This window comes from Mya arenaria, chromosome 13, assembly GCF_026914265.1.
Source record: "Mya arenaria isolate MELC-2E11 chromosome 13, ASM2691426v1".
Classification (NCBI taxonomy): Eukaryota; Metazoa; Mollusca; class Bivalvia; order Myida; family Myidae; genus Mya; species Mya arenaria.
The window spans coordinates 22,386,418-22,410,119 of record NC_069134.1 but is presented as its reverse complement, the minus strand read 5'-3'; the positions used below and the strand labels follow the sequence as shown (position 1 = coordinate 22,410,119).

General features: G+C 35.7%; 2 protein-coding genes across 3 annotated transcripts; one reads left to right on the top strand and one right to left on the bottom strand.

Moving 5' to 3' along the window:
- Positions 1-94: 94 nt before the first annotated feature.
- Positions 95-14,868, top strand: LOC128213888 (chloride channel CLIC-like protein 1). Of its 2 annotated transcripts, XM_052919970.1 has the most exons (9): positions 95-191; positions 1,387-1,552; positions 2,287-2,616; positions 3,433-3,663; positions 4,813-4,953; positions 5,246-5,422; positions 5,821-6,105; positions 10,546-10,637; positions 12,869-13,043. In XM_052919970.1, exons 2-9 carry the CDS (start codon positions 1,412-1,414, stop codon positions 12,912-12,914), a joined length of 1,443 nt encoding a protein of 480 aa, XP_052775930.1. In that variant the 5' UTR covers positions 95-191; positions 1,387-1,411; the 3' UTR covers positions 12,915-13,043. The 2 variants fall into 2 exon arrangements, with proteins under 2 accessions (XP_052775930.1, XP_052775929.1); XM_052919969.1 differs by lacking the exon at positions 10,546-10,637 and having other exon boundaries at positions 12,869-14,868.
- A 1,259-nt stretch (positions 14,869-16,127) lies between these two features.
- LOC128213134 (uroporphyrinogen decarboxylase-like) lies at positions 16,128-23,479 on the bottom strand. The gene is made up of 10 exons (XM_052918669.1): positions 23,420-23,479; positions 22,430-22,535; positions 21,818-21,903; positions 21,444-21,542; positions 19,578-19,739; positions 18,936-19,097; positions 18,299-18,436; positions 17,354-17,454; positions 17,055-17,121; positions 16,128-16,733 (listed from the first exon to the last, which is right to left on the bottom strand). Exons 1-10 carry the CDS (start codon positions 23,450-23,452, stop codon positions 16,569-16,571), a joined length of 1,119 nt encoding a protein of 372 aa, XP_052774629.1. The 5' UTR covers positions 23,453-23,479; the 3' UTR covers positions 16,128-16,568.
- Between the last annotated feature and the right edge of the window lie 223 nt (positions 23,480-23,702).

The following is a 23,702-nucleotide window of genomic DNA, read 5'->3' as shown; positions in this document are numbered from 1 at the left end:
GTAGATTATCAATTTAACTCCACTTCTTTTATGGAATTATCTTAATGATTCAGTTTTAATCGATTAAATTTAAATTAAAACGATCAAATGAACCATCAAATTGAAAGTAGGACAATACCAAACCACAATTTCTCTTGTGTCAATAGAAACAATACTGGTATTTTAATCACAAATTTTGTATATGAATAAAGGTAAATTTTGACTAAGATATTATTATTGTTTATTTAACAACTATGATAATGTCTTGTCCAGCTCAAGACTGAAGATTACATTTACTTTCGTTTAATTTAAAATATTAATATATTATACATTATATTGTACTTTATTATAGACTCTAAAATAGAGTCATTAGAGACCAATACTGCGTCCGTGATAGAGACCTTGCATGGGATTGTGTTTGGGCCGCAAGAGTTATGGTCAAGGTCACTGTTGCTAAAAATAGAAACAAGATGAATACTGAATATCTAAGTTTTGACCAAATTTGGTATGTAGACTTTTAGCCACAATAATGCACGTATAGGGAACTTATTTTAACATTTGGATATATTCATTTTGTTCCCTAAATATCACAAATCGACTAATTCTTACCAATGTAAAATATATTCTTCAACTGTACCTCCACAATATTTAACACCGCATAATCTGGCAGTGCCCATTATCTTTCTGCTCAATATACTTAGCTCTGAGATCTGTCATTCTTGGCTAGGAAAACAACAAGTGGGATATGGACGCGTAGGGTCGCCAACACAAAAATCGTCAAAGACTGAAGCGGCTGTTTATATGGACTAGTAGGAATTGTTTATGCCATAAATTATGAAGGACTTCCATGTTGCGTTTGGCCCTTTGGGGACCCTAGGGTCAAGCTCAAAGTCACTAATATTAAAAACAGGGGAAAAAACAGTTGAAACTAAATCTCACAACAAATGCTGAAGTTCTTCTGTCAATCATTGAAAACCTGGTTTAGTTTCATATTTACTTTTTAATTTGACTTTTTATTGCTTTTGACTGGCACTTATTACATCATTATTGTGTCCATTTCTAAGACAAAAAGGCATATAATTGCCATTCATCTCCTATGAGCCAAATACTTATTAGATCTTTTAAGATCCCAGGTTGAATTTTGGAAGAAACTGGTGACAGTAATTGTTGGACACAGTATAACCCCAAAATACTACCTTCCTACCCTATTTTCTATGGCAGTCAAATTGGAAACCAACCATATATTTTAAAGGCATAATTATTATAGTCGTAAATATCTTTAGTATATACTTAAGGATTATCTTCAATAATAAAAGTTTTCTAAAGCTGATTTAGCCCCTTATGTTCAATACCAATAGCCGTCAGATTGAAATCATGTTGTTGTTTTTTATACTTGTGTTTTTTCAGTGCTAGTACTATTAAAGTATTAAAGATGAGATTGATGCAGTTCTTACTGGTTCCCATGGCAGTGTTGTGTTTTACAATGGCAACAGAGGACAGGGAGGATTGGATTGATCCTCATGACCTTCTCAACTACGATCCAGCATCTAATCGTATGCTTAAAAAGGAACAGGTACTCTGATTTAGAACTTAACGATGCACTCTCACAGATATACCATTTTTACAACTTTTTGATTTTTTGTCTTGGAAGGATCAAATTTTTGCGTAAATATCTGCAAACCAATGATATAAGATTGCTGACAAAAAATCAGTCATAGATTTTCCTATTTCCATTCAAATTTAATGTTTTATGGGTTAAATCGTTACTAACTTAAATACAAAATTCTGCGATCTTATTTTTTGTCAGTATTCTTATATTCCGTAACTGGTTTCCATGGATTTTTGCAAAAATTGGCTCATTCCAAGACAAAAAATAAAAAAAAACGTTCAATCTGTGAGAGTGCAGCTTAAAATGTTTTAATACAAACATAACAAATGCAGGAAAGGTTTCATTATAACCGTAATTAACATTTAATGTAAAACACACTGCATAATTTTTGTTTTATACAGTTAAGACACTAGGTTAGAATAGTCTATATGGCGAATCAAATTTCAAGAGACATCAACCTTCCATTTGCAGGGAAAACTGCATGATCCAAAGACAATTCAGTCGTAAAATGCAAATAAATGATTTTTGCTGTGTACTTACTTTAGAGTGAAGAAAAACCTTGTATACAATTGTGTATATTAATGAAAAATGCGAAATTCGTATTTCAATGAAGTAAATTTAATAAAGAGTATTTGTTTTATTCCTTTACTTTCATTCTATTTTGGGTCTGTGATAAAACTGAACGTTTTGTATTCTAGATGAAAACTCCTGATTTGAAGCAGACAGAGGACACAACTGATGAGAATCAACCACTTGACATAACTCCACCGTCCCCAACACATGAAGCATCACAAGACATACACAACTCTGAACCTTCTGCAGCAGGAGATGCCAATCAATCTACTGACAATGAATGCAAATGTCCATCCTGTGAACAGTTGGTGTGTCCAGAGCCACAACAATGTAACCAGGGGACCTGTCCAGTATGTAAACTGGAACCTTGTCTTGATACTGGGGGCAGCGACAAGGCTGCTGTTCCACTCCTCAAGCAGTACATTGCTGTGTTGTTAAAGCATATAAATGATCAGGTAATATGACATATAAAACAATCAGCTACTAGTTTCTTCGGTGAACATAATTGGTGACTGAATGTAGAAATTGTTAAAATGTTTTTTTAATCAATCACTTACCTGGCAACCTTAAGTGCCTGTGCATGATCACTTTTAAGATCTACGAATCCTGGCCTATTATCACAAAATGGTAGAAAAAAAACCCCACATGATCTTCATAAAACTTGGTAAGAATATTTGTCAGTTTGATTTTTAAGCCTAAGTTAAAATGGGTCAACTCTGGTGAAAAAAATAGGTCATTTTGTCACATATTACGTTTGTGTTAAAGTTTCTCTAATTTGTTTCAAAAATTCAACAGTGTTCATCAAATATTCAAGAAACACTAAGCTTGATATATAGAACTTTAATATAAGTCATCTTGGGACAAAAACAAATCCAGAAATGATATGCGTTCATAAATGCTACACTGATTGTGATAATCCAGTCTTCATGAAACTCAGTTAAAATATTTGTCAACATGATATATAAGACCAGTGTGAATATGGGTCATCTTGGGTCAACAGCTAGGTCATTAGGTCAAATATTAAAACAAAATCCTTGTGTAAATGGATGGAAAAGATTGAGTGGATTGTTTTGGAAGTACAACATCAAAATTTCAGTTCATGAATTTTATGAATAAATATACATTCCTACAAATCAGTACAAAAAATAGTACTTTATAGCAGCATATACTTCACCTCAATAAGCATATATCCAACTGCAAAATCCTGTTTTCAAAATAAAAAATACTGCTTTGCGGTTTCTGCAATAACCCCTTGTTCTCAATATTGACAGGTACCTTTGCAAGGATCCCAAGACTATATGATGCACGTTACCCTCACAGCTGATCGCATCACAATCCTGGAGAGGTTTGTCAAGGGAGGTAACAAGCAGCATGTACATGATGTTCACGAGGTGCTGGGGGGAATGATCCACCATGTTGCCTCCTCAAACCTGTCACGCATGGAGAAAATGGCCCTCTGGCTGGAGAACAAGATTGGCTTGAAACTGGATAGACTTATACAGGTATTTCAGAGTCAGTAGTTATCTATACATTTATAAATTACAAAAAGCCTGAATTCTGAACTAAACTGTTGGTGACACAACATCTTCACAACATGAACAAGATGACATCATACCAAACACATGCAGTTTTCATTAAAAAATGATATACATTACAAATTATTGCACTGCTACATATATCGTAACCATTCATAAACACAATGTAAAATTGTGAGAATGAAAATACATCAACTTACAAATACTTTGTTTGTTTGGTTAAAGATAGCCAAAATATTACTTATAACCCAATAAAAATCATATAATCAGTAAAATCCTGCAATAGTCCAGTAAGCCATCATAATACCAACAGCATATTTCGCAGTTTTATTATACAATTAGAGGAAATGCCAAGCCCTATTTTCTCTTAAAAATTCCTGATTTTTAGATTTCCTGTAAAGGCACATAAAAGTTATACATTTTACCAGAACCCACACAACATTTAGAGGCTATACTTTTAAGGTTTTTAGGGGAGGGTTTAGGTAGGTGAGGAATAGTACCACCCCCTCTAACATCAAGACTTGGACCCATCCTACATGCCTGTTCAATTGGAAGTACTCTCCTTGTTAATATATATATATATATCTGAACTATTTGACGAATATTTTCAAATTTTCACAAAAATAGAATGGTTTTTTTTTCTGGGGGCAAAACAAATGGTTTGGTTAGGGTTACATCCTTTTTAAAAACAGGTATATTAGGTAGGCTTTTTAAAAAAAATAATTAAACTTTATATATATAAGAAATTGTCAAGTAATTCACTGAAAAAATATATTCTTAGTTAGGGTCAGGTAACCGGAACCAAATGTTTTTTTTTAGGCCTTGTTCTGAGTTATGTACAAAGACCTGATTTTGGAGTACACAGCCAAGGCTAGATTCTGTGAAGCACTGGTAGATATATTATCACCTGGAATATTATATGTTGGTATTATTCAGGCAAATGGTTCCTGGATAGCCGTTTTAGAATAGAGTAAAAAAAATCCTAATTTTAGCCTTATAGATAGTTCAGAATACACTGTAGCCCTAAAATTAGCCTTTCTTTAGCTCACAGAAACTGCTTGAAAGACTAAAAAAGCTGTAGTTTACTAAAACTTGATTAGTTAATTGTTATTTCAGTTCTTCATGCTTGTGGCACTTGCATCCATTGTTCTACTGGTTGAGGTGAGGATCGGTATCCCGTGGCGTAAAAGGGTGGGACAGCTGATTGTCCTCATGTTTGTTGTCAGTATTCCCTGGACATGGCTGGAGCTATACAAGGTTGGCTTGAAATGATTTCGAATCAGTTTAATTTTCTTTTCCTATTACCATCTGTAAATAAATGTTAATTAATAATCAATGATCATGAATAAAGACAAAATGAACGGTAATTGAAATTAGGACTTCAAATTCCTCCTTAGCCCTCAATCAAAAGCAGTTTAATTTGTTTGGGAAAGTAAGGGAGACCTATCATATGAGAGATTTATATAATTGTGTTAGAAAATATCACGATCTGGCTTGATCATTTCATCTTACCTAAATGTTAAATTTTCAGTCTTATGATTTTGATTAGCAAGCGGAGATAAAGCAGCAGTCAATGGCAACAAGGACCACCCCGTCTGAGTGTGAGAATGGAGAGCAGGACTACTGGACAAGTCTGAAGTCATACTTCACGCTTCAAGACGACAAGTGTCTCGAGTATTATGAGCATCTTATGATTGACCCTGTCATTAAGGTTCCTCCTACCAAGGTATAGTGGTCAGTTGGAATGAACACATTAAATTTTTCCTCTCTGTTTTTTATCATTCTGTTAAGCTAATTGCTGAAGACAGGTTCATGTATGAACCCCCGGCCTGCCCCCTGGTATGATTTCCTGTAGCTGTACCATTTGAGAGGCCGTGAGAAAGTGACCTTGATAGAGTTATAAATACACCTTCCACTATCCATTTTATGTTAATACTTACCAAGTTACCAGGCAATAAGCTTGCATGCCCTTTGATATTCAGACATCTGGAACAATTTTGGGAAATGTTTGTGTTATTATATATAAAAAGTCAGTATTCTTGTGTCAGATAAAAAAAAATGGTGAAGTTGAAAGTGTTGTTTCTTGAACAATCCAAACCTGCAATTCAATGTGTTTTCTTTAAGGCTATTGGTGTGACATTTGTGAGGTTCTTCGTGGCTCCTCTGAAGGACGTTGGAGCTGCCATGAGTGAGTTTATCCGCGCACTTCTCATTGACCTTCCGTTGACCTTGTACCCAATTGCCATAGCGATGGTGTCCATCTTCCTCTTCATGATACTCTTCATGTGGTTCGGCTACAGTATCAGGCTCCCATTCTTCCTCACAATAGAGAGGAGCCCAGCAGTTGTGGCTGGAGACAGTGGGCTACATCAGGCATTACAGGACAGCACACAGCAAACCATGGCTCAGGTGGGGTGGAATTATTTAAGCTTTTTTATTCCCCCGAAGGTGGGCATATTAAAATCGCACCGTCTGTCCGTCCGTCCGTGTGTCCGGCTCAATAACTCGTGTCCGGGCTTTAACTTTCCCTTGTATGGACAGATTTTAAAATAACTTGCCACATGTGTTCCACATACCAAGACAACTTGTCGCGTGCAAGACCCGTGCCCCTACCTTAAAGGTCAAGGTCACACTTAGTCTTTATTCACAATGGAGTGCTGCATATAGGACATAGAGTATAGGTTGTCGTGTCCATGCTGTAACTTTCCCATGTATGGACAGATTTTAAAATAACTTGGTGAACGACCCGTGTCGCTACCTCTAAGGTCAAGGTCACACTTAGTGTTTATTCACAATGGAGTGCTGCATATAAGGACATAAAGTATAGGTTGTCGCGTCCGGGCTGTAACTTTCCCTTGTATGGACAGATTTTAAAATAACTTGCCACATGGGTTCCGCATACCAAGATGACGTGTCGCGTGCAAGATCCGTGTCCCTACCTCTAAGGTCAAGGTCACACTTAGGTGTTTATTCACAACAGGGTGCTGCATATAAGGACATAGAGTATAAGTTATCGTGTCCGGGCTGTAACTTTCCCTTGTATGGACAGATTTTAAAATAACTTGCCACATGTGTTCCACATACCAAGACGACGTGTCGCATGACAGACCCGTGTCCCTATCTCAAAGGTCAAGGTCACACTTGGGTTTTTATTCACAATGGAATGCTGCATATATAAGGACATAACAGTGTCGGTTGTCAACTATGGGTGGTATTTTTAGCTCACCTGTCACGTAGTGACAAGGTGAGCTTTTGTGATCACTCTTCGTCCGTCGTCCGTCCGTCCGTCCGTTCACAATTGCTTGTGAACACAATAGAGGTCACAATTTTGACCTAATCTTTATGAAACTTGGTCAGACTGATCATCTCTATAAAATCTAGGTCAAGTTCGATATTGGGTCATCTGGGGTCAAAAACTAGGTCACTAGGTCAATTAGTAGAAAAACCTTGTGAACACAATAGAGGTCACAATTTTAGCCTAATCTCCATGCAACTTGGTCAGAATGGTCATCTCTATAAAATCTAGGTCAAGTTCGATATTGGGTCATCCGCGGTCAATAATTAGGTCACTAGGTCAATTAGTAGAAAAACCTTGTAAACACAATAGAGGTCACAATTTTAGCCTAATCTCAATGCAACTTGGTCAGAATGATCATCTCTATAAAATGTAGGTCAAGTTCGATATTGGGTCATCCGCGGTCAACAACTAGGTCACTAGGTCAATTAGTACAAAAACCTTGTGAACACAATAGAGGTCACAATTTTAGCCTAATCTCAATGCAACTTGGTCAGAATGATCATCTCTATAAAATCTAGGTCAAGTTCGATATTGGGTCATCCGCGGTCAATAACTAGGTCACTAGGTCAATTAGTACAAAAACCTTGTGAACACAATAGAGGTCACAATTTTAGGCTAATCTTAATGCAACTTGGTCAAAATGATCATCTCTATATAAAATCTGGGTCAAGTTCGATATTGGGTCATACGCAGTCAATCACTAGGTCAATTATTAGAAAAACCTTGTGAACAAAATAGAGGTCACAATTTTAGCCTTATCTTAATGAAACTTGGTCAGAATGATCATCTTAACATAAGCTAGGTCAAGTTCCATATTGGGTCAACCCAGGTCAAAAACTAGGTCACTAGGTCAATTAATAGAAAAACCTTGTGAACACAATAGAGGTCACAATTTTAGCCTAATCTCAATGCAACTTGGTCAGAATGATCATCTCTATAAAATGTAGGTCAAGTTCGATATTGGGTCATCCGCGGTCAACAACTAGGTCACTAGGTCAATTAGTACAAAAACCTTGTGAACACAATAGAGGTCACAATTTTAGCCTAATCTCAATGCAAGTTGGTCAGAATAATCATCTCTATAAAATCTAGGTCAAGTTCGATATTGGGTCATCCGCAGTCAATAACTAGGTCACTAGGTCAATTATTAGAAAAACCTTGTGAACACAACAGAGGTCACAATTTTGACCTAATCTTTATGAAAATTGGTCAGACTGATCATCTCTATGAAATCTAGCTCAAGTTCGATATTGGGTCATCTAGGGTCAAAAACTAGGTCAGTAGGTCAATTAGTAGAAATACCTTGTGAACACATTAGAGGTCACAATTTTAGCCTAATCTCAATGCAACTTGGTCAGAATGATCATCTCTATAAAATTTAGGTCAAGTTCGATATTGGGTCATCCGCGGTCAATAACTAGGTCACTAGGTCAATTAGTAGAAAAACCTTGTGAACACAATAGAGGTCACAATTTTAGCCTAATCTCAATGCAACTTGGTCAGAATGATCATCGCTATAAAATGTAGGTCAAGTTTGATATTGGGTCATTCACGGTCAATAACTAGGTCACTAGGTCAATTAGTACAAAAACCTTGTGAACACAATAGAGGTCACAATTTTAGCCTAATCTCAATGCAACTTGGTCAGAATGATCATCTCTATAAAATCTAGGTCAAGTTCGATATTGGGTCATCTGCGGTCAATAACTAGGTCACTAGGTCAATTAGTACAAAAACCTTGTGAACACAATAGAGGTCACAATTTTAGTCTAATCTTAATGCAACTTGGTCAGAATGATCATCTCTATAAAATCTGGGTCAAGTTCGATATTGGGTCATACGCAGTCAATAACTAGGTCACTAGGTCAATTATTAGAAAAACCTTGTGAACAAAATAGAGGTCACAATTTTAGCCTTATCTTAATGAAACTTGGTCAGAATGATCATCTTAACATAAGCTAGGTCAAGTTCCATATTGGGTCAACCCAGGTCAAAAACTAGGTCACTAGGTCAATTAGTAGAAAAACCTTGTGAACACAATAGAGGTCACAATTTTAGGCTTAACTCAATTCAACTTGGTCAGAATGATCATCTCTAGAAAAATATAGGTCAAGTTCGATATTGGGTCATTCGCGGTCAATAACTAGGTCACTAGGTCAATTAGTATAAAAACCTTGTGAACACAATAGAGGTCACAACTTAAGCCTAATCTAAATGTAACTTGGTCAGAATGATCATCTCTATAAAATCTAGGTCAAGTTCGATATTGGGTCATTTACCGTCAATAACTAGGTCAATAGGTCAATTAGTAGAAAAACCTTGTGAACACAATAGAGGTCACAATTTTAGCCTAATGTTAATGCAACTTGGTCAGAATGATCATCTCTATAAAATCTGGGTCATGTTCGATATTGTGTCATCCGCAGTCAATAACTAGGTCACTAGGTCAGATATTAGAAAAACCTTATGAACACAATAGAGGTCACAATTTTAGCCTAATCTTTATGAAACTTGGTCAGACTGATCATCTTTATAAAATCTAGGTCAAGTTCCACATTGGGTCATCCGCGGTCAATAACTAGGTCACTAGGTCAGATAGTAAAAAAACCTTGTGAACACAATAGAGGTCACAATTTTAGCCTAATCTTAATGAAACTTGGTCAGAATGATCATCTTAACATAAGCTAGGTCAAGTTCCATATTGGGTCAACCCAGGTCAAAAACTAGGTCACTAGGTAAATTGGTAGAAAAACCTTGTGAACACAATAGAGGTCACAATTTTAGGCTTATCTCAATTCAACTTGGTCAGAATGATCATCTTTAGAACAATATAGGTCAAGTTCGATATTGGGTCATTCGCGGTCAATAACTAGGTCACTAGGTCAATTAGTAGAAAAACCTTGTGAACACAACAGAGGTCACAACTTAAGCCTAATCTTAATGTTACTTGGTCAGAATGATCATCTCTATAAAATCTAGGTCAAGTTCGATATTGGGTCAATTACCGTCAATAACTAGGTCACTAGGTCAATTAGTAGAAAAACCTTGTGAACACAATAGAGGTCACAATTTTAGCCTAATGTTAATGCAACTTGGTCAGAATGATCATCTCTATAAAATCTGGGTCATGTTCGATATTGGGTCATCCGCGGTCAATAACTAGGTCACTAGGTCAGATATTAGAAAAACCTTATGAACACAATAGAGGTCACAATTTTAGCCTAATCTTAATGCAACTTGGTCAGAATGATCATTTCTATAACATCTAGGTCAAGTTCGACATTGGTCCATCCGCGGTCAATAACTAGGTCACTAGGTCAATTAGTAAAAAAACCTTGTGAACACAATAGAGATCACAATTTTAGCCTAATCTTAATGAAACTTGGACAGAATGATCATCTTAACATATGCTAGGTCAGGTTCGATATTGGGTCAACCCGGGTCAAAAACTAGGTCAATTAGTAGAAAAACCATGTGAACACAATAGAGGTCACAATTTTAGCGTAATCTTAATGCAACTTGGTCAAAAGGATCCTCTGTATAAAATCTAGGTCAAGTTCGAGGTAGATGATTGCTGTCACTGTCATGATGTGCATCCTGCAGTGCCTGATGAGGGTGGAGATGCCCTTACAGATCCACTGGGGTCTGTGCCTGTGGTTGCTACTGCAGCTGGGCCATCTGGTTTGGGTGCAGATGAGCTTTCTAGCCCATCTGTGCAGGGTACTTTGAGAAAACAGATGGAGGTCAATACCCGCCTCTCTAAGCTCTAAGAGCCATCTGTGCCTTGTGATTTGCCTTATGAGTTGCCTTGTGATTTGCGTTATGAGTTGCCTTGTGATTTGCCTTATGAGTTGCCTTGTGATTTGCGTTATGAGTTGCCTTGTGATTTGCGTTATGAGTTGCCTTGTGATTCGCGTTATGAGTTGCCTTGTGATTTGCCTTATGAGTTGCCTTAAACCACAAGGCCTAGAGCTTTGATATTTGATATGTAGCATCACCTAATGGACCTCTACCAAGATTGTTCAAATTATGCCCCTGGGGTCAAAAATGACCCCGCCCCGGGTCACGTGGTTTACATAGACTTAGATATGGAAAACTTAACAAATCTTCTCCAAAACTAGAAGTCCTAGGGCTTTGATATTTGGCATGTATAATTACTTTATGGACATCTACCAAGATTGTTCTAATTATGCCTCTGGAGTGATAAGAGGCCCTGCCCGGGGGTCGCAAGTTTTACATAGGCTTATTTAGTGAAAACTTAAAATCTTGTCTAAAACCACAAGGCCTAGGCATTTGATATATGGTATGTAGCTTTACCTTGTGGTTCTCTACCGAGATTATTCAAATTATGCCCCTGAAGTGATAAGAGGCCCCACCTAGGGGGTCACAAGTTTTACATAGGCTTATATAAGGAAAGTGTTTAAAAATCTTCTTGTCTGAAAATGCAAGGCCTACGCATTCAATATTTGGTATGTATCATAACCAAGTGGTCCTCTACCAAGATTGTTCAATTTATGCCCCTGGGGAGAAGAGGCCCTATCCTGGGGGGAGTCACAAGTTTTGCATAGGCTTATATAGAACAAAAAACTTCTTGTCTAAACCAACAAGACATTGGCATTTTATATGTGGCATAACCTAGTGGCCCGCTACCAAGATTGTTCAATTTGTGCACCTGTGGTGAAAAGAGGCCTCACCCTGGGTGTCACAAGTTTTACATAGGCTTATATAGGAAAAAACTTTAAAATTTTCTTGTCTGAAGCCACAAGGACTAGGTCTTAAATATTTGGTTTGAAGCATTGCCTACTGATAGGGTCATGTGGGGTAAAAAACTAGGTCAGTGGGACAAATAAAAGAGTGGCCTCTAGGGGCCATACTTTTCATTGGATCTTTATGATAATAGGTCAGAATGTTCACTTTATTTAGCAAAGCTACAGGTGAGCGATACAGGGCCATCATGGCCCTCTTGTTTATGTTTAGAGGCAATTTAAAATAACTTGCCATATGTATTTGACATGTAAAGGCAAGATCAACTTTTCATGTACTGACCTTGTTCATAGGTCAATGTCACAATCGGGGGCATTCGTCACATACTGTGACAGCTCTTGTTTAAGATTGAAAAAGACATAGCTTTTCATTGTTATTCTCTTTGATGCTGATACGGTTTTGTTTTAGGTGATTTTCACCAAAAAACATGCAAACGTATTATAGCTTTCATACTTCTTTGCATGTTGCCTGCAAAAGTGATATTTACTCCTTTTAGAAATGCAGTTGCTAATGCAGTTTTGAAGACAACCATTGCTATGAAATACTGGATAAATTCCATACCCAAGTGTATAATTTCCCTGTTCATACTTAATGAACAATACATGAAATATTTTATCAATAAACATTTGAACTAAAAAGACTGAGTAGGAATAACAAAGAGTTTTATCAAGTTTTACATTTTAAAAGCATTGAATGTTCTTCAACAAAATGTACACTTTTAACTTAAAAATGCACTCTTACTCCCAACTAAGATTTAACACAATTAATAATATTGTTTTAATATGAAAGTCCAAAAAGAATGAATAAATGTCGAAAACAATGGTTCTTATGAAGGATACCGAGTTTAATTTGAAAGAAATGAGCAAAATACAGCATATTTCTACCTTATGCGCTTAAAGTAGACAACAGTAAATCTTTTAGCATTCACCAATCATTTAATATTTTTGCGCTTTTTGCTATTAGATACATGGTTACAATCTTGTTATCATTTATTAATATTTTCCATAAATTTATTATTAAGTAAGTAGTTAAAGGTTTATCAGTCAAAATTTATATTTGTTATACATGTGTATGTATTGTTTTTGAATATGAGTGTCACTTTAACTTCAGTTGGAGAAATTGCAGGAGCGCCTGGTTTACACAGAGAGCGAACTGACTGACCGTCTCAATCACCTACAGCGTACACAAGAGGCCGCCATAGAGTACAATGTCTCGTCTGACTCTCCTGTCATCTCTCCTACCATTTCTGTAAAAACTCCAACCAGTAGTGCTTCAGCGTCTCCAACTAAAGTGTCCTACACACCAGCCATCAGTGTTTCAGTTAGCTCAACAAAACAGTCAAACATACAACACCAAAATAGACCAGTCAGCCCAACAAAACAGTCCAGCATACCAAAACCATCCTTCTCAGCAATTACAACTCTGGCTGGTGGTCAAAGTTCATCCCCTCCTAAAGAGGAGTTAGAGGTCACTCCAAGGTCAAGGTTAGCACAATCTTCAAGGTTATCACCAAGGAAGGCTAACACAAGACCGGTGAAATCCTGTGACAATAATGGCCAAGCATGTATGGAAGATTCAAAGAACACTGGAAGAGAGAAACCTATTTCGGGAAAGATTAAAGGTGATGCTGATATTGCTGAACTAGATGGCACGAGTGAAAGTGTTGAGACATTATCTCACTGTGATACTGACAATTCTGTGCCAAATTTGTAGCATATGAGAAACTTTCATGTGTCAAATTTGATAGTAAATCTAGAAAATCTACATTTGTACCTGTATATGGGTACCAACTGTATTATTGAACTTGAATCAGCAAAATGTATTATATTATTTACTTTTACTTTATATTGTGGTAGTCTTCCATAACATTATATTATACATTGTTTATTGTGTTGTATCTATTGTGATGTGCTTTCTTGTGGTTGTGCTGTTTTGTTAGCTCACCGGATCATATAGTGCTCAGGGTGAGTTTTTCCTATCGCCAACTGTCCGTCACCAATTGCTTTAATCAACATTTCCTCCTAAACCAACTTGCCAATTTAGATGAAACTTCACTGGTATGTTCCTTGAATGGTGCCCTTTCAAAACGTTTACAGAAATGAATTCCATGCAGAACTTTGGCTGCCTTGGTAACCAAAAGGAAATATCTTAGATATTTGATGTGTCACATTGTCTAGTGTTCCTCTACCAAGTGTGTTCAAATTATGCCCGTGGTCAAAACTGGTCCCGCCCCAGGTCACAATTTCCTAATACACTAATATACAAAAAAATTTGAAAATTCTTATATGAAATGGCTCTGCCCTAACCATTGATATTTTGTATGTGTTATTATATAATGGTCCTCTGTCAATTTTGCTAAAATAATGCCTGGGATCATGTGTACAGTTTTGAAAGAAAATATTATTATCATCCTTTGATGACAGCAATGAAATTTGGACCATGTCCCATGGTGTATAAGTTTGAAAACTAATATCAATGTTGTCTTTGGATAACCTTTACCGTGTCATTTTGACCTACTTTCTTTTGAAGCTGCAACAATAAAATTTGGACCATGTGTTTAGTTTTGCAAATAAATATTAATGTTGTCCTCATATGAGCTATACTTGACCTTTTGACCTACTTTCTTATTTTTGATGCTACAGAAATGAAATTTAGACAATATGTGCAGTTTTGCAAACAAATATCAACGATGTCCTCCGATGAACTATCCTCAGATGAGCTATACTGTGAACTTTTGGCCGACATACTTATTTTTGAATCTACAGCAATGAAACTTAGACCATGTGTACAGTTTTGAAAACAATTATCAATCTTTGCTTGGATGGCCAGAACCACTTCAATATTTGACATACTCCATCATACCCGGTAGTTTAATCCCTAGTTGCATTGCCATAAACGTATGACGTCATTTATTCTCATAAAAAAAACAAAGGTCAGGTGAGCGATTTTGGGCCATCTTGGCCCTCTTGTTTTAATTGCATTTAGTTTTGTGCAATGACATGCATGTACAATTTCATATTGATCAAATCTGTGATTTAATTTTTCATGTAAGCATTCATTATTGGTAGCTATCTTCTTTTTTGTTCATAATATAAACACTTGAAAATTTAGTGTGTAACTTGTTGTTGTCCATAGAAAAGGAGATGAGATACTGCCATGTCATAGCCATTGTGGTCATTGGTGTTGTGCAAAAAATTGACCTTATTAGATCCCATTGTTAATTATAGAGGATTATTGTTTGTTTCATTTTAAGTTTGCAATATATTTAATGGAGTGAGCAACAGAAGCTATATGTTAGAAGTGACATAGCCATAGTGAAATATTTACTATTGGTGGTAACAAGGTCACAGAGGTTTCTTTCATTCTTCCACCAAAACAAACTATTTTTAGCTATATTGAAAAATAGGGAGAGGTATACTAATTGCCCCAGTGTCGGCATCCAGTTCAAGTTTTAGGGCAGGTTGACTTCTCACAACTCCAATACCATTAATTCAATGCACTTCAAACTGTTGTACAGAACCATCACACAATTAGGTTACATAACTCCATAACTGCCTTAAGACTGTTATTCTTAAAGGAATATCTATGTTTTTGCTGAAAATAAGTTTATGAAGCAGAATTATCAATCAGTACTCAAATTTGTTCACTTTCAACAGCAAATTTCAGTAAAATTTGTAGCAAAGAAGGACACATTTAATTTATATCTGTTTAATCAAGAAATAATAATATATTGGCTATCCTTCACTGTAGCAAATGGACTCACAACAAGAAAAACTCATCTAATGATCAACAGCTGGTTAAAAATAACACCACTAGAAAATGCATTATTAAAAAAAATCTTGGCTATAAGTCAGTCATATAAATTGCTAAACAAAATTATGTAAAATTCCATATCATGTATATGACTAAATCTGCTTCTAGTATATGTACACACATAAATAGGCAAAACAAAAGCACCTCATCTTTTCAACTTCAAAAAAGGCAGTGTAACTGTGACTGTAAACACATGTTGTGGCATAACCATGCGGAGGTCAACAATTGTTTGGTCCATGAACATTGCAATCTTTAAGAATGAAAAAAATGAACACTTCTTCATATTGTTTATAAATTAACAGTCTCATGATAATTCTAAACATAGAATTAGATCAAAGAAAAAAAAATTATAACCGAAAAGATTATACAATCAGATGTCATTTTCATTCATTAAAGAAATTTTGAATTGATGTGCAAAAACATATTTAACAATAAAAGTTATTTCAATAAATAATAACAATCAGGGCTTCTAAAAAACGGCAATTTGCCAGTCTGGACCGAGTTTGACCAAGCCAGACCGATTTCAGTTTCAAAAAGTGTAAACAAATAATTGGTCTGAAATTTTCTCATTTTTTATTTTTTATTTTGGTCCAAAACAAGTCAGTAAAAGTTGTAGAAATTGTAATACACAAACATATATGGGTCATTCACACATTAAAAACTACCTCCAAATAGGTCATAAAAGTGTCTTGAATATTGACCCATGAATATGTATTTAAATTGTGAACTGAAAATTAATATATAATTTTATAAATGCATCCATTTACAACAGTGCCTTCTATGATATGCGTGACTTTATTTAGAACCTCCAGAAATAAATCAAGCAAATATTTCTTTATTTCTGAAGACCTCTTCATAAATTCTAAATAAAGACAGTTCGTTTGTGCCCAATTTTCAGCCAATCTGGTTGTGAATAAAAGAACCATTGTCTATAATTGACTGAAAATCTGGGCCAACCACCTATTAAAAATGCTGATTATGAAAGATATCACAGATGCTAGGATGTGGCATTTATATCCTCAGAGAACATATGAACTGCGTTGACAAATGTCTCTACATTGTCAGGGTTAACATCTTTATGAACGCCATGTCCGAGATTGGCAATGTAACGCTGCGTTCCAAACCTCTGCAACATAGTCTTCACTGCAGACTTAAGCTCACCCTGTAATGGCATAAATTGACATTGTTGGAATCTACTTTGTGTACTCATTCACATATAACAATCTATATCCCACATGATTGGCATTTATATTGCATATACTTTTATAGCATTAAATGTTGTAGAAAAAAATTTGAGGAGTCTAACAAGAGTCATACATTACTAACTGTGCGTCATGAACTGTTATTCTATATTTATTCTGACAAAAGAAATTTAAAACAGTTGTTAAAGAATCAAAAAACTGAAAAACGTTTTGTTTCTTTCACACGTCATCAAAAAGTAATTTTCCATCTCATAGAATGTTTCATTTACAAATGACAATACCTCCTTAGCATACAGAAGACACGGGTTCAGATTTCCTTGCAAGGTCACATGTTTTCCTGCTATTCGCCTGGAGATACACGAACAATTGTTTCAAAATGCATCATTCAGCAATTTAATTTTGATTTAAAAGAGGTTCTTGGACAGAAAGTATCATTCTATAGAAGGTGCAGTGAAGCCACAATATAAGTTTTTAGTCAAAATCTGATATTTCAATTGGTATTGTGATCATAAAAGTTGCTTTATTCACAATGCTTAATAATAATAAGTGTAATTTTGTGTGATGTAATTTTGTGCAATACCTTGCATGTGTTGGGTTTATAGTCCAATCAAGGGAGACAACGTCATAACCGCTGTTTGAAAGATCATCTATAGCAAAGTGGGCATCCTTTGCGAACACAACCTGGAAGACAGAAATGTGATTCATTCAAGTTTTAGAAATTTTTGATTGATTATATTACATGAAAGGTCTGATCATTACATTCAGGCCCAGTTGAACTGTAATTGTATGTATACTTTAAAATGCTTAAATGCTCTTGATCAAAACAAGATAACTGAATAAAGATGTCATTAGTCTCATTACCAATATAAATCTGCAGCAAATTGTTCAACTGGGTAATTCTTTGGTTTGGTGAAAAGTGGCTGAAGTTCATTATTTGGTCAATATTTTTTTTTCTAATAATGACCATTAACCAATTAAATCATTTAAAAGTGTAAACTTACATAAAATAACTTGTGGACAACTTGACCAAGTTTTATAAACAACTGGCTTCGGGTTTTAAAGGACAACCAAGGGACATTACTCAGGATTCTTCCCTTTAGTTGGCCCTTGCTACATGTGATAGTTGTGAACGTAATTAGAAATTGTTTCTGTCAACCTTTAATTCTTATTTCTAATTAAGAAAAAAAATCTAAAAAAAAGGTCTTCAATTATGCATAAAACAATTTAATACCACTGATTAAATTTTGTGTACTGGTAACTACTCGAATACATATCTTGCTCTCAGATTTTCTTTAAAATATCTGCCCAAAATTTATATCAATATACCGGTAAATCTTGGGATTTGCTTGAAACAGTAAAAACATTTAAGATTTAAAGCAGAAACGGATTGATATGTGGTTAAATGGTGAAACTGGGGCCAGACTTTTATTTTGAAGGCAGACAGGCTACAGATTTGGAATTGTTCGGATTATTATATATATTCTGATAGGAAGTTGAAAGTACAGAGTAGAAAATCATCTATTACCATAGGCACAGGTTCAAATCCAGTTTCGCAAAGCTTTTCCTTTGTCCTATAAGCTATGTCCTTGAGATAAGGCAGTGAGAATTCTGCAAAATGGTCTGGTCCCAGCTCACCAGCACACGATTCAAATACTTGCAGAATCTGAAATATACCAGAAGGGAAATAAAAACAGGTTTTCTATGTGAACAATCGTTTAATGTCTAAATGAAATACTGGTGTAAATCCACTCAAATTTGTGCATGCCAGTACCATTTATATTTCCCTACTCGAGGTCTCGTATCATATTAATCAATAAACATAAATGTCATATCAATTTAATGTGAATTGACAAACCTACACATGTGAATAACAAATTCACTGGTCAATACCAATGGATATGATATGAGAACAATGCAGAGAGCTTGAGTTAACTTTAACAGTTACAGATAGCAATTTTCTGTTATACGTCTATTTTCATCACAATTTTTATGTGGACTCTTTCCCCTTCATACCAGTACTTACCCACAAGCCTTGCACTGGTCAAATATTAACATTGCTTGTTCAAACTCTGAATTTTACATTGCAGAGCTTGTTACTATTTTACAACTAGGTAGTAATGCTAAATTTGGACAAAACTACACAATATCAATGACAAGCCTACCTGTGCCCCTGCCTTGACCTGTGCCACAAGATAGTCGACCACTTTCTCACATAGCAACTGTAGGAGTTTCCGACTGGCGTCTGGGTAGGTAACCAGCCACTTACGGGCCTTTGGCAGCGGAGAGTGGGATCCACCATCTATCATGAACTTCATCAACGTCCACTAGAGTGTAGGTTTCAAATATTTTAACAATGTATCCAAATTATTAACCAAACTGATCTAAGGAAAGCTTTGTTCACCTGTTTACCCAAGTCAAATAATAATCATAATAATCTATCGAATGTGTGAAATAGAAAAACATTGAGCTTTTTCTTTTTTATAAATATTGACATCAATATCATTTTTAAAAAACAAGACATACTCTTTATAAATTACTATATATACGAAATGTTTTAAAGAGAAAAAATAACATCAACAAAAATACATGTTTGTGTGATTTTATATATTATTTACCAATGTCGTTGTTATATAAATTCAACGAAATATCTGACAAGACACTGACAGATGCATTATTTTCATACAAAAAAATATTACAAGACAATCAATATCAATCAAAATTACCCAAATAAGCTATATGGACTATAAAACTGTTAATTTATATACAAATTATCAATCATCATTCATACATGTAAATATTCCTACCGGTGCCCCTGAGAATCCAAAGAGTGGACACTGCCCATTGAGTGCATGCCGCGTCATGGTGATTGCATCCATCACGTAACTGAGATCGCGCACAACATCGGCGTCCTGGTGAAGCTTGTCAAGGTCATCGGGAGTTTGCAGCAGGAAGTCAAATATTACACCCTTTTTGAGAAAAAAGAATTAATACACATTACATGGTTAGTGCAAACAAATATGTCAGTGAAAAGTTAATCATTACAAGAGATGTTTGTCAAGCATTATTCCTTCATAGCACTGTGCATAAGAAACATGTGAATAATTGAATCAATGTGTTTAAAGAAGAAATGCAGTACCGTAATAACAAGAGATGTTTGTCAAACATTATGCCCCCCTGAGCGCCATGTATTCAGGATTATATGGACAATTGAATGAAATATGCATGGACCGAAATGACAGCTGATTTGTCACTGACATTGGATGCCGTTGAGGCAGTTTTAAGATTATGACCATTCAAAGTTTGAGGAAAGAGTGTGTTATGACCATGACGTTTGACCTCAAAATTCATAGGAGTCATCAGCTGGTCACAAAAAATCTAAATGTCAAGTTTGAGGGCAGTGGACGCAGGCATTGACAAGTTATCACACAGACAAGATTTTTTCGTTCAAGGTCACTGTGACCTTGACCTTTGACCCAATGACCCCTGAAATCATAAGGGGTCATCTACAGATTAGAAGCAACATCAAGTCAAGTTTGAGAGCCATGGGTGCAGGCATTGTCGAGTTATCACACGGAAAACCTTTTACCATTCAAGGTCACTGTGACCTTGACCTTTTGCCCGATGACCCCCAAAAACAATAGGGGTCATCTACTGGTCAGGCCCAACCTCCATGTCAAGTATGAGGGCCATGGGTGCAGGCATTGTTAAGTTATCACTCGGACAACCTTTTACCATTTAAGGTCACTGTGACCTTGACCTTTGGCCCGATGACCCCCAAAAACAATAGGGGTCATCTACTGGTTAGGCCCAACTTCCATATCAAGTTTGATGACTATAGGTCTAGGCATTGTTGAGTTATCACTAGGACAAGGTTTAAAATTATTTAAAAAGGTCACTGTGACCATGACCTTTGACCCGATGAGCCCTAAAATCAATAGGGGTCATCTACTGGTCAGGCCCAACCTTCATGTCAAGTTAGATGACCATACGTCCAGGAATTGTTGAGTTATCACTCGGACAAGCTTTGGTCTACCGAGGGACCGACCGACAGAACGACCAACCTACCGACTGACATGTGCAAAGCAATATACCCCTCTTCTTCGAAGGGGGGCATAATTAAAAGTTTTTCAAAATGTATGAAAAAGAAAGAAAAAAAATCAGACTTTGATCTGCTGTCCAAGTTTTTATGAAACTGTTGACTTTGACCATTCAGCAAACAACACCCTGTCTTAAATAGGGGTCAAACTAGTACAGAACAACTCACACATGTATGTACAAATTAAGTTTCATGGTCCTAGGTCATGCTGTTCACAATTATTTATTAGTTTTCATAAGAAAATTGTAAGTGACCTTGACCTACTGAACTCAAAAACAAGAGGGGTCTTCACAACCTACCACTTAAGTTAAATTGTCCTAGGTTAAAGGTTCTTGGGTTACTGTGAAGACAAAAGTTTTCATAAGCAAGTTGACTGTGACATTTTTCCAAAAAGGGGGATTATTTTCAATGAAAAAAAAGTTTTATAAGTAATACTGTTATACATATTTAGTGGAATATAACTATGTAAGATGAATGTATGTCTTCCTGGGTTGAATCAATTGACATGGTTTTTCACAAACAATAGACAATATTTATGATGAAACTTGAAAAATATGTATAACTTTCTACACACCTTTCCCTCAACAACATCAACTCCCATGCCTAGAACTTGTGGAATAACTAGGATGTCAGAAAATATAATTGCTGCATCTAGGTTGAATCTTCTTAAAGGCTGTAACAAAATGAAAACAGTTGCAATACACGTACATATAACAGGATCTTCAATGATATATTTACAAAAAGCTTTGCCATTCTATAAGACAACAACTGACCAATCCACAACTGTCTACTTTGGGTTCGTAGGAAGGCAATTATGCTTTAAAAGATGGCCTTATATTTATATAAGATACTTAAAACAAATTTGAAATGGTAAGGTATATTGATACATATTAAGAAGCCTAATCAAACAAAGTGACAAAGGTATCATTTAACTGTTAACTATTTTACCTGTAGAGTTATTTCGCAGGCCATACTGGGAGTTTTCACCATGTCAAAGAAGCCAACATTATGCTTCAGTTTAAATTCACCATACTCTGAAATAAACATAAATTAAATAGAAATATATTCACAATTTATAAATAAATGATTTCTAAGATTACCTAGGTCATGTCTATGCTGTTACTTTGTCATGCAAGGTGGATTTTGAATTAATGTGGCGCAGACGATTGTCACGAAATGACACATTTCACATACATGACCCATATCCCTACCTCAAAGGTCAAGGTCACAATTGAAATAATATGACACAATGTATGGTACATAAAGCCAGTGCAGTCAATATCTTACCACATCATAATTTGCAATGCCTTAGTTTCTTTGGAGAGCAATGTGCATGCCATCTATTGGTAATAGTTTAATAAAGCTGGCAAATTTGCAATCTGTTAACCACATGGAAACAAAAAGACAGGTAGTTAAACCTAATTAAAACAATTCATGCAGCAAAAACATAAATTCATTAAAGATCTTTTCTATTTAATATCAATCTAAAAGTACTACATTGACAGTGAAATAAGTCATATCCACAGAGCTAAAATGATTCCAACAACTAAAGACCTTTACCTGGGAGGTACCTGCCAGCCTGCCGCATCAACCACACAGGCACACGTTCAGTTGGCTGTCCTCTTGCAGCACGAAGAATGAGGTCATTCTTCAATGGAGGGAAAGCCTGAAATATTAGCTTACTCTGTGTTACATGAAACAGGATTGTGTTGTTGTGGGTGCGTCAATGAATACAAAATTTATTTTCATAGAGCATATTTTGTTGGTCTACGTGACTCGATACATTTGTCTTTTTTATTGTTTCCTATGGTTTTCAAAACATGCAATTCAAATGTAAAGCGTGATTTCTATTTACAAATATCTTGAATGTAGCTCAACATAACTGCAAAACCTAAAGATGCGTGTGCGCCCTCTGAGGTCATTCCCCCATGTGCTACATTTAAATCTTTAAGCGTATACACATTGAATGGCATTTTTTTAGAAAAATACTTAACAAAACAAGAATGATGAAACTTTGCAACTTTGCAAGTGTGACCAAGGCAAGTCTCTGAATTGATCTAGATCATCGAATAATCTATCACGGCAAAAAGACGTGTCTTTTAGCTGGTGTTCGGGATTTGTGTCCTGATCAGAAATGTACCGTCAACCAGTATATATGGATGCTTAGAGTCACCAAAACAAATAAACGTCAAAAGACTGAAAGACTATGAAGTGGTTCAATTGGACTAGTTAAAACAATAAGTGGTATTTTTTTAGAAAACTACTCATGATTACAGGACAAAACAAAAAATAGTCACTGGAGCTTATTTCCAATTACAACTGTAAGCAATAAAGCAGTTACATAATTTCCGCATTCACTGTACATCCGTGCTGTCGGCACTTTGATATTTACGGTATTTTACCGTACTGCATCATTATCCGAGTTACATATTTATAATCGAATGGCATACAGCATATGACAACTCATCATAATAATGAATAGTCCTATATCTAAATGAAACAAACAAACAAATAATGTGTTTTAAAATGTATAAATGAAATATGTTTTACCTCTGTCTGTGTCAATGTGGCTGTTGTTGACATTTTGCAATACAGCTGGAGTAATGTCCCTTGCCCTGGTTCCCTGCCTTATATATGCAAAGGATATCCGGAAGCCTATTCTGACAGGTGTAAATACCGGTGTCGGTATGTCGATTTGTCACATTACCGTCATGAGCGTCATGTGAAAAAATTGTAGACCTTTTAAATATTTTTGAAAGCATTTTATTTCGATGACTCTCATGAAAATTACGATTGTATCCCCTTAAAAAATAATCTCGATTCAGGCTGAAAT

What these genes read in the sequence shown, in the direction of transcription:
- LOC128213888 (XM_052919969.1), top strand. Translation starts at nt 1,412, where the DNA reads ATGAGATTGATGCAGTTCTTACTGGTTCCCATGGCAGTGTTGTGTTTT. An exon ending in TAAAGCATATAAATGATCAG is followed by an intron (nt 2,617 to 3,432) that starts GTAATATGACAT and finishes CAATATTGACAG; the next exon opens with GTACCTTTGCAAGGATCCCA. An exon ending in TTAAGGTTCCTCCTACCAAG is followed by an intron (nt 5,423 to 5,820) that starts GTATAGTGGTCA and finishes GTTTTCTTTAAG; the next exon opens with GCTATTGGTGTGACATTTGT.
- LOC128213134 (XM_052918669.1), bottom strand. Translation starts at nt 23,452, where the DNA reads ATGTCAACAACAGCCACATTGACACAGACAGAG. An exon ending in GGCTGGCAGGTACCTCCCAG is followed by an intron (nt 21,904 to 22,429) that starts GTAAAGGTCTTT and finishes TGTTTATTTCAG; the next exon opens with AGTATGGTGAATTTAAACTG. An exon ending in GTCTTCTGTATGCTAAGGAG is followed by an intron (nt 16,734 to 17,054) that starts GTATTGTCATTT and finishes ATGCCATTACAG; the next exon opens with GGTGAGCTTAAGTCTGCAGT.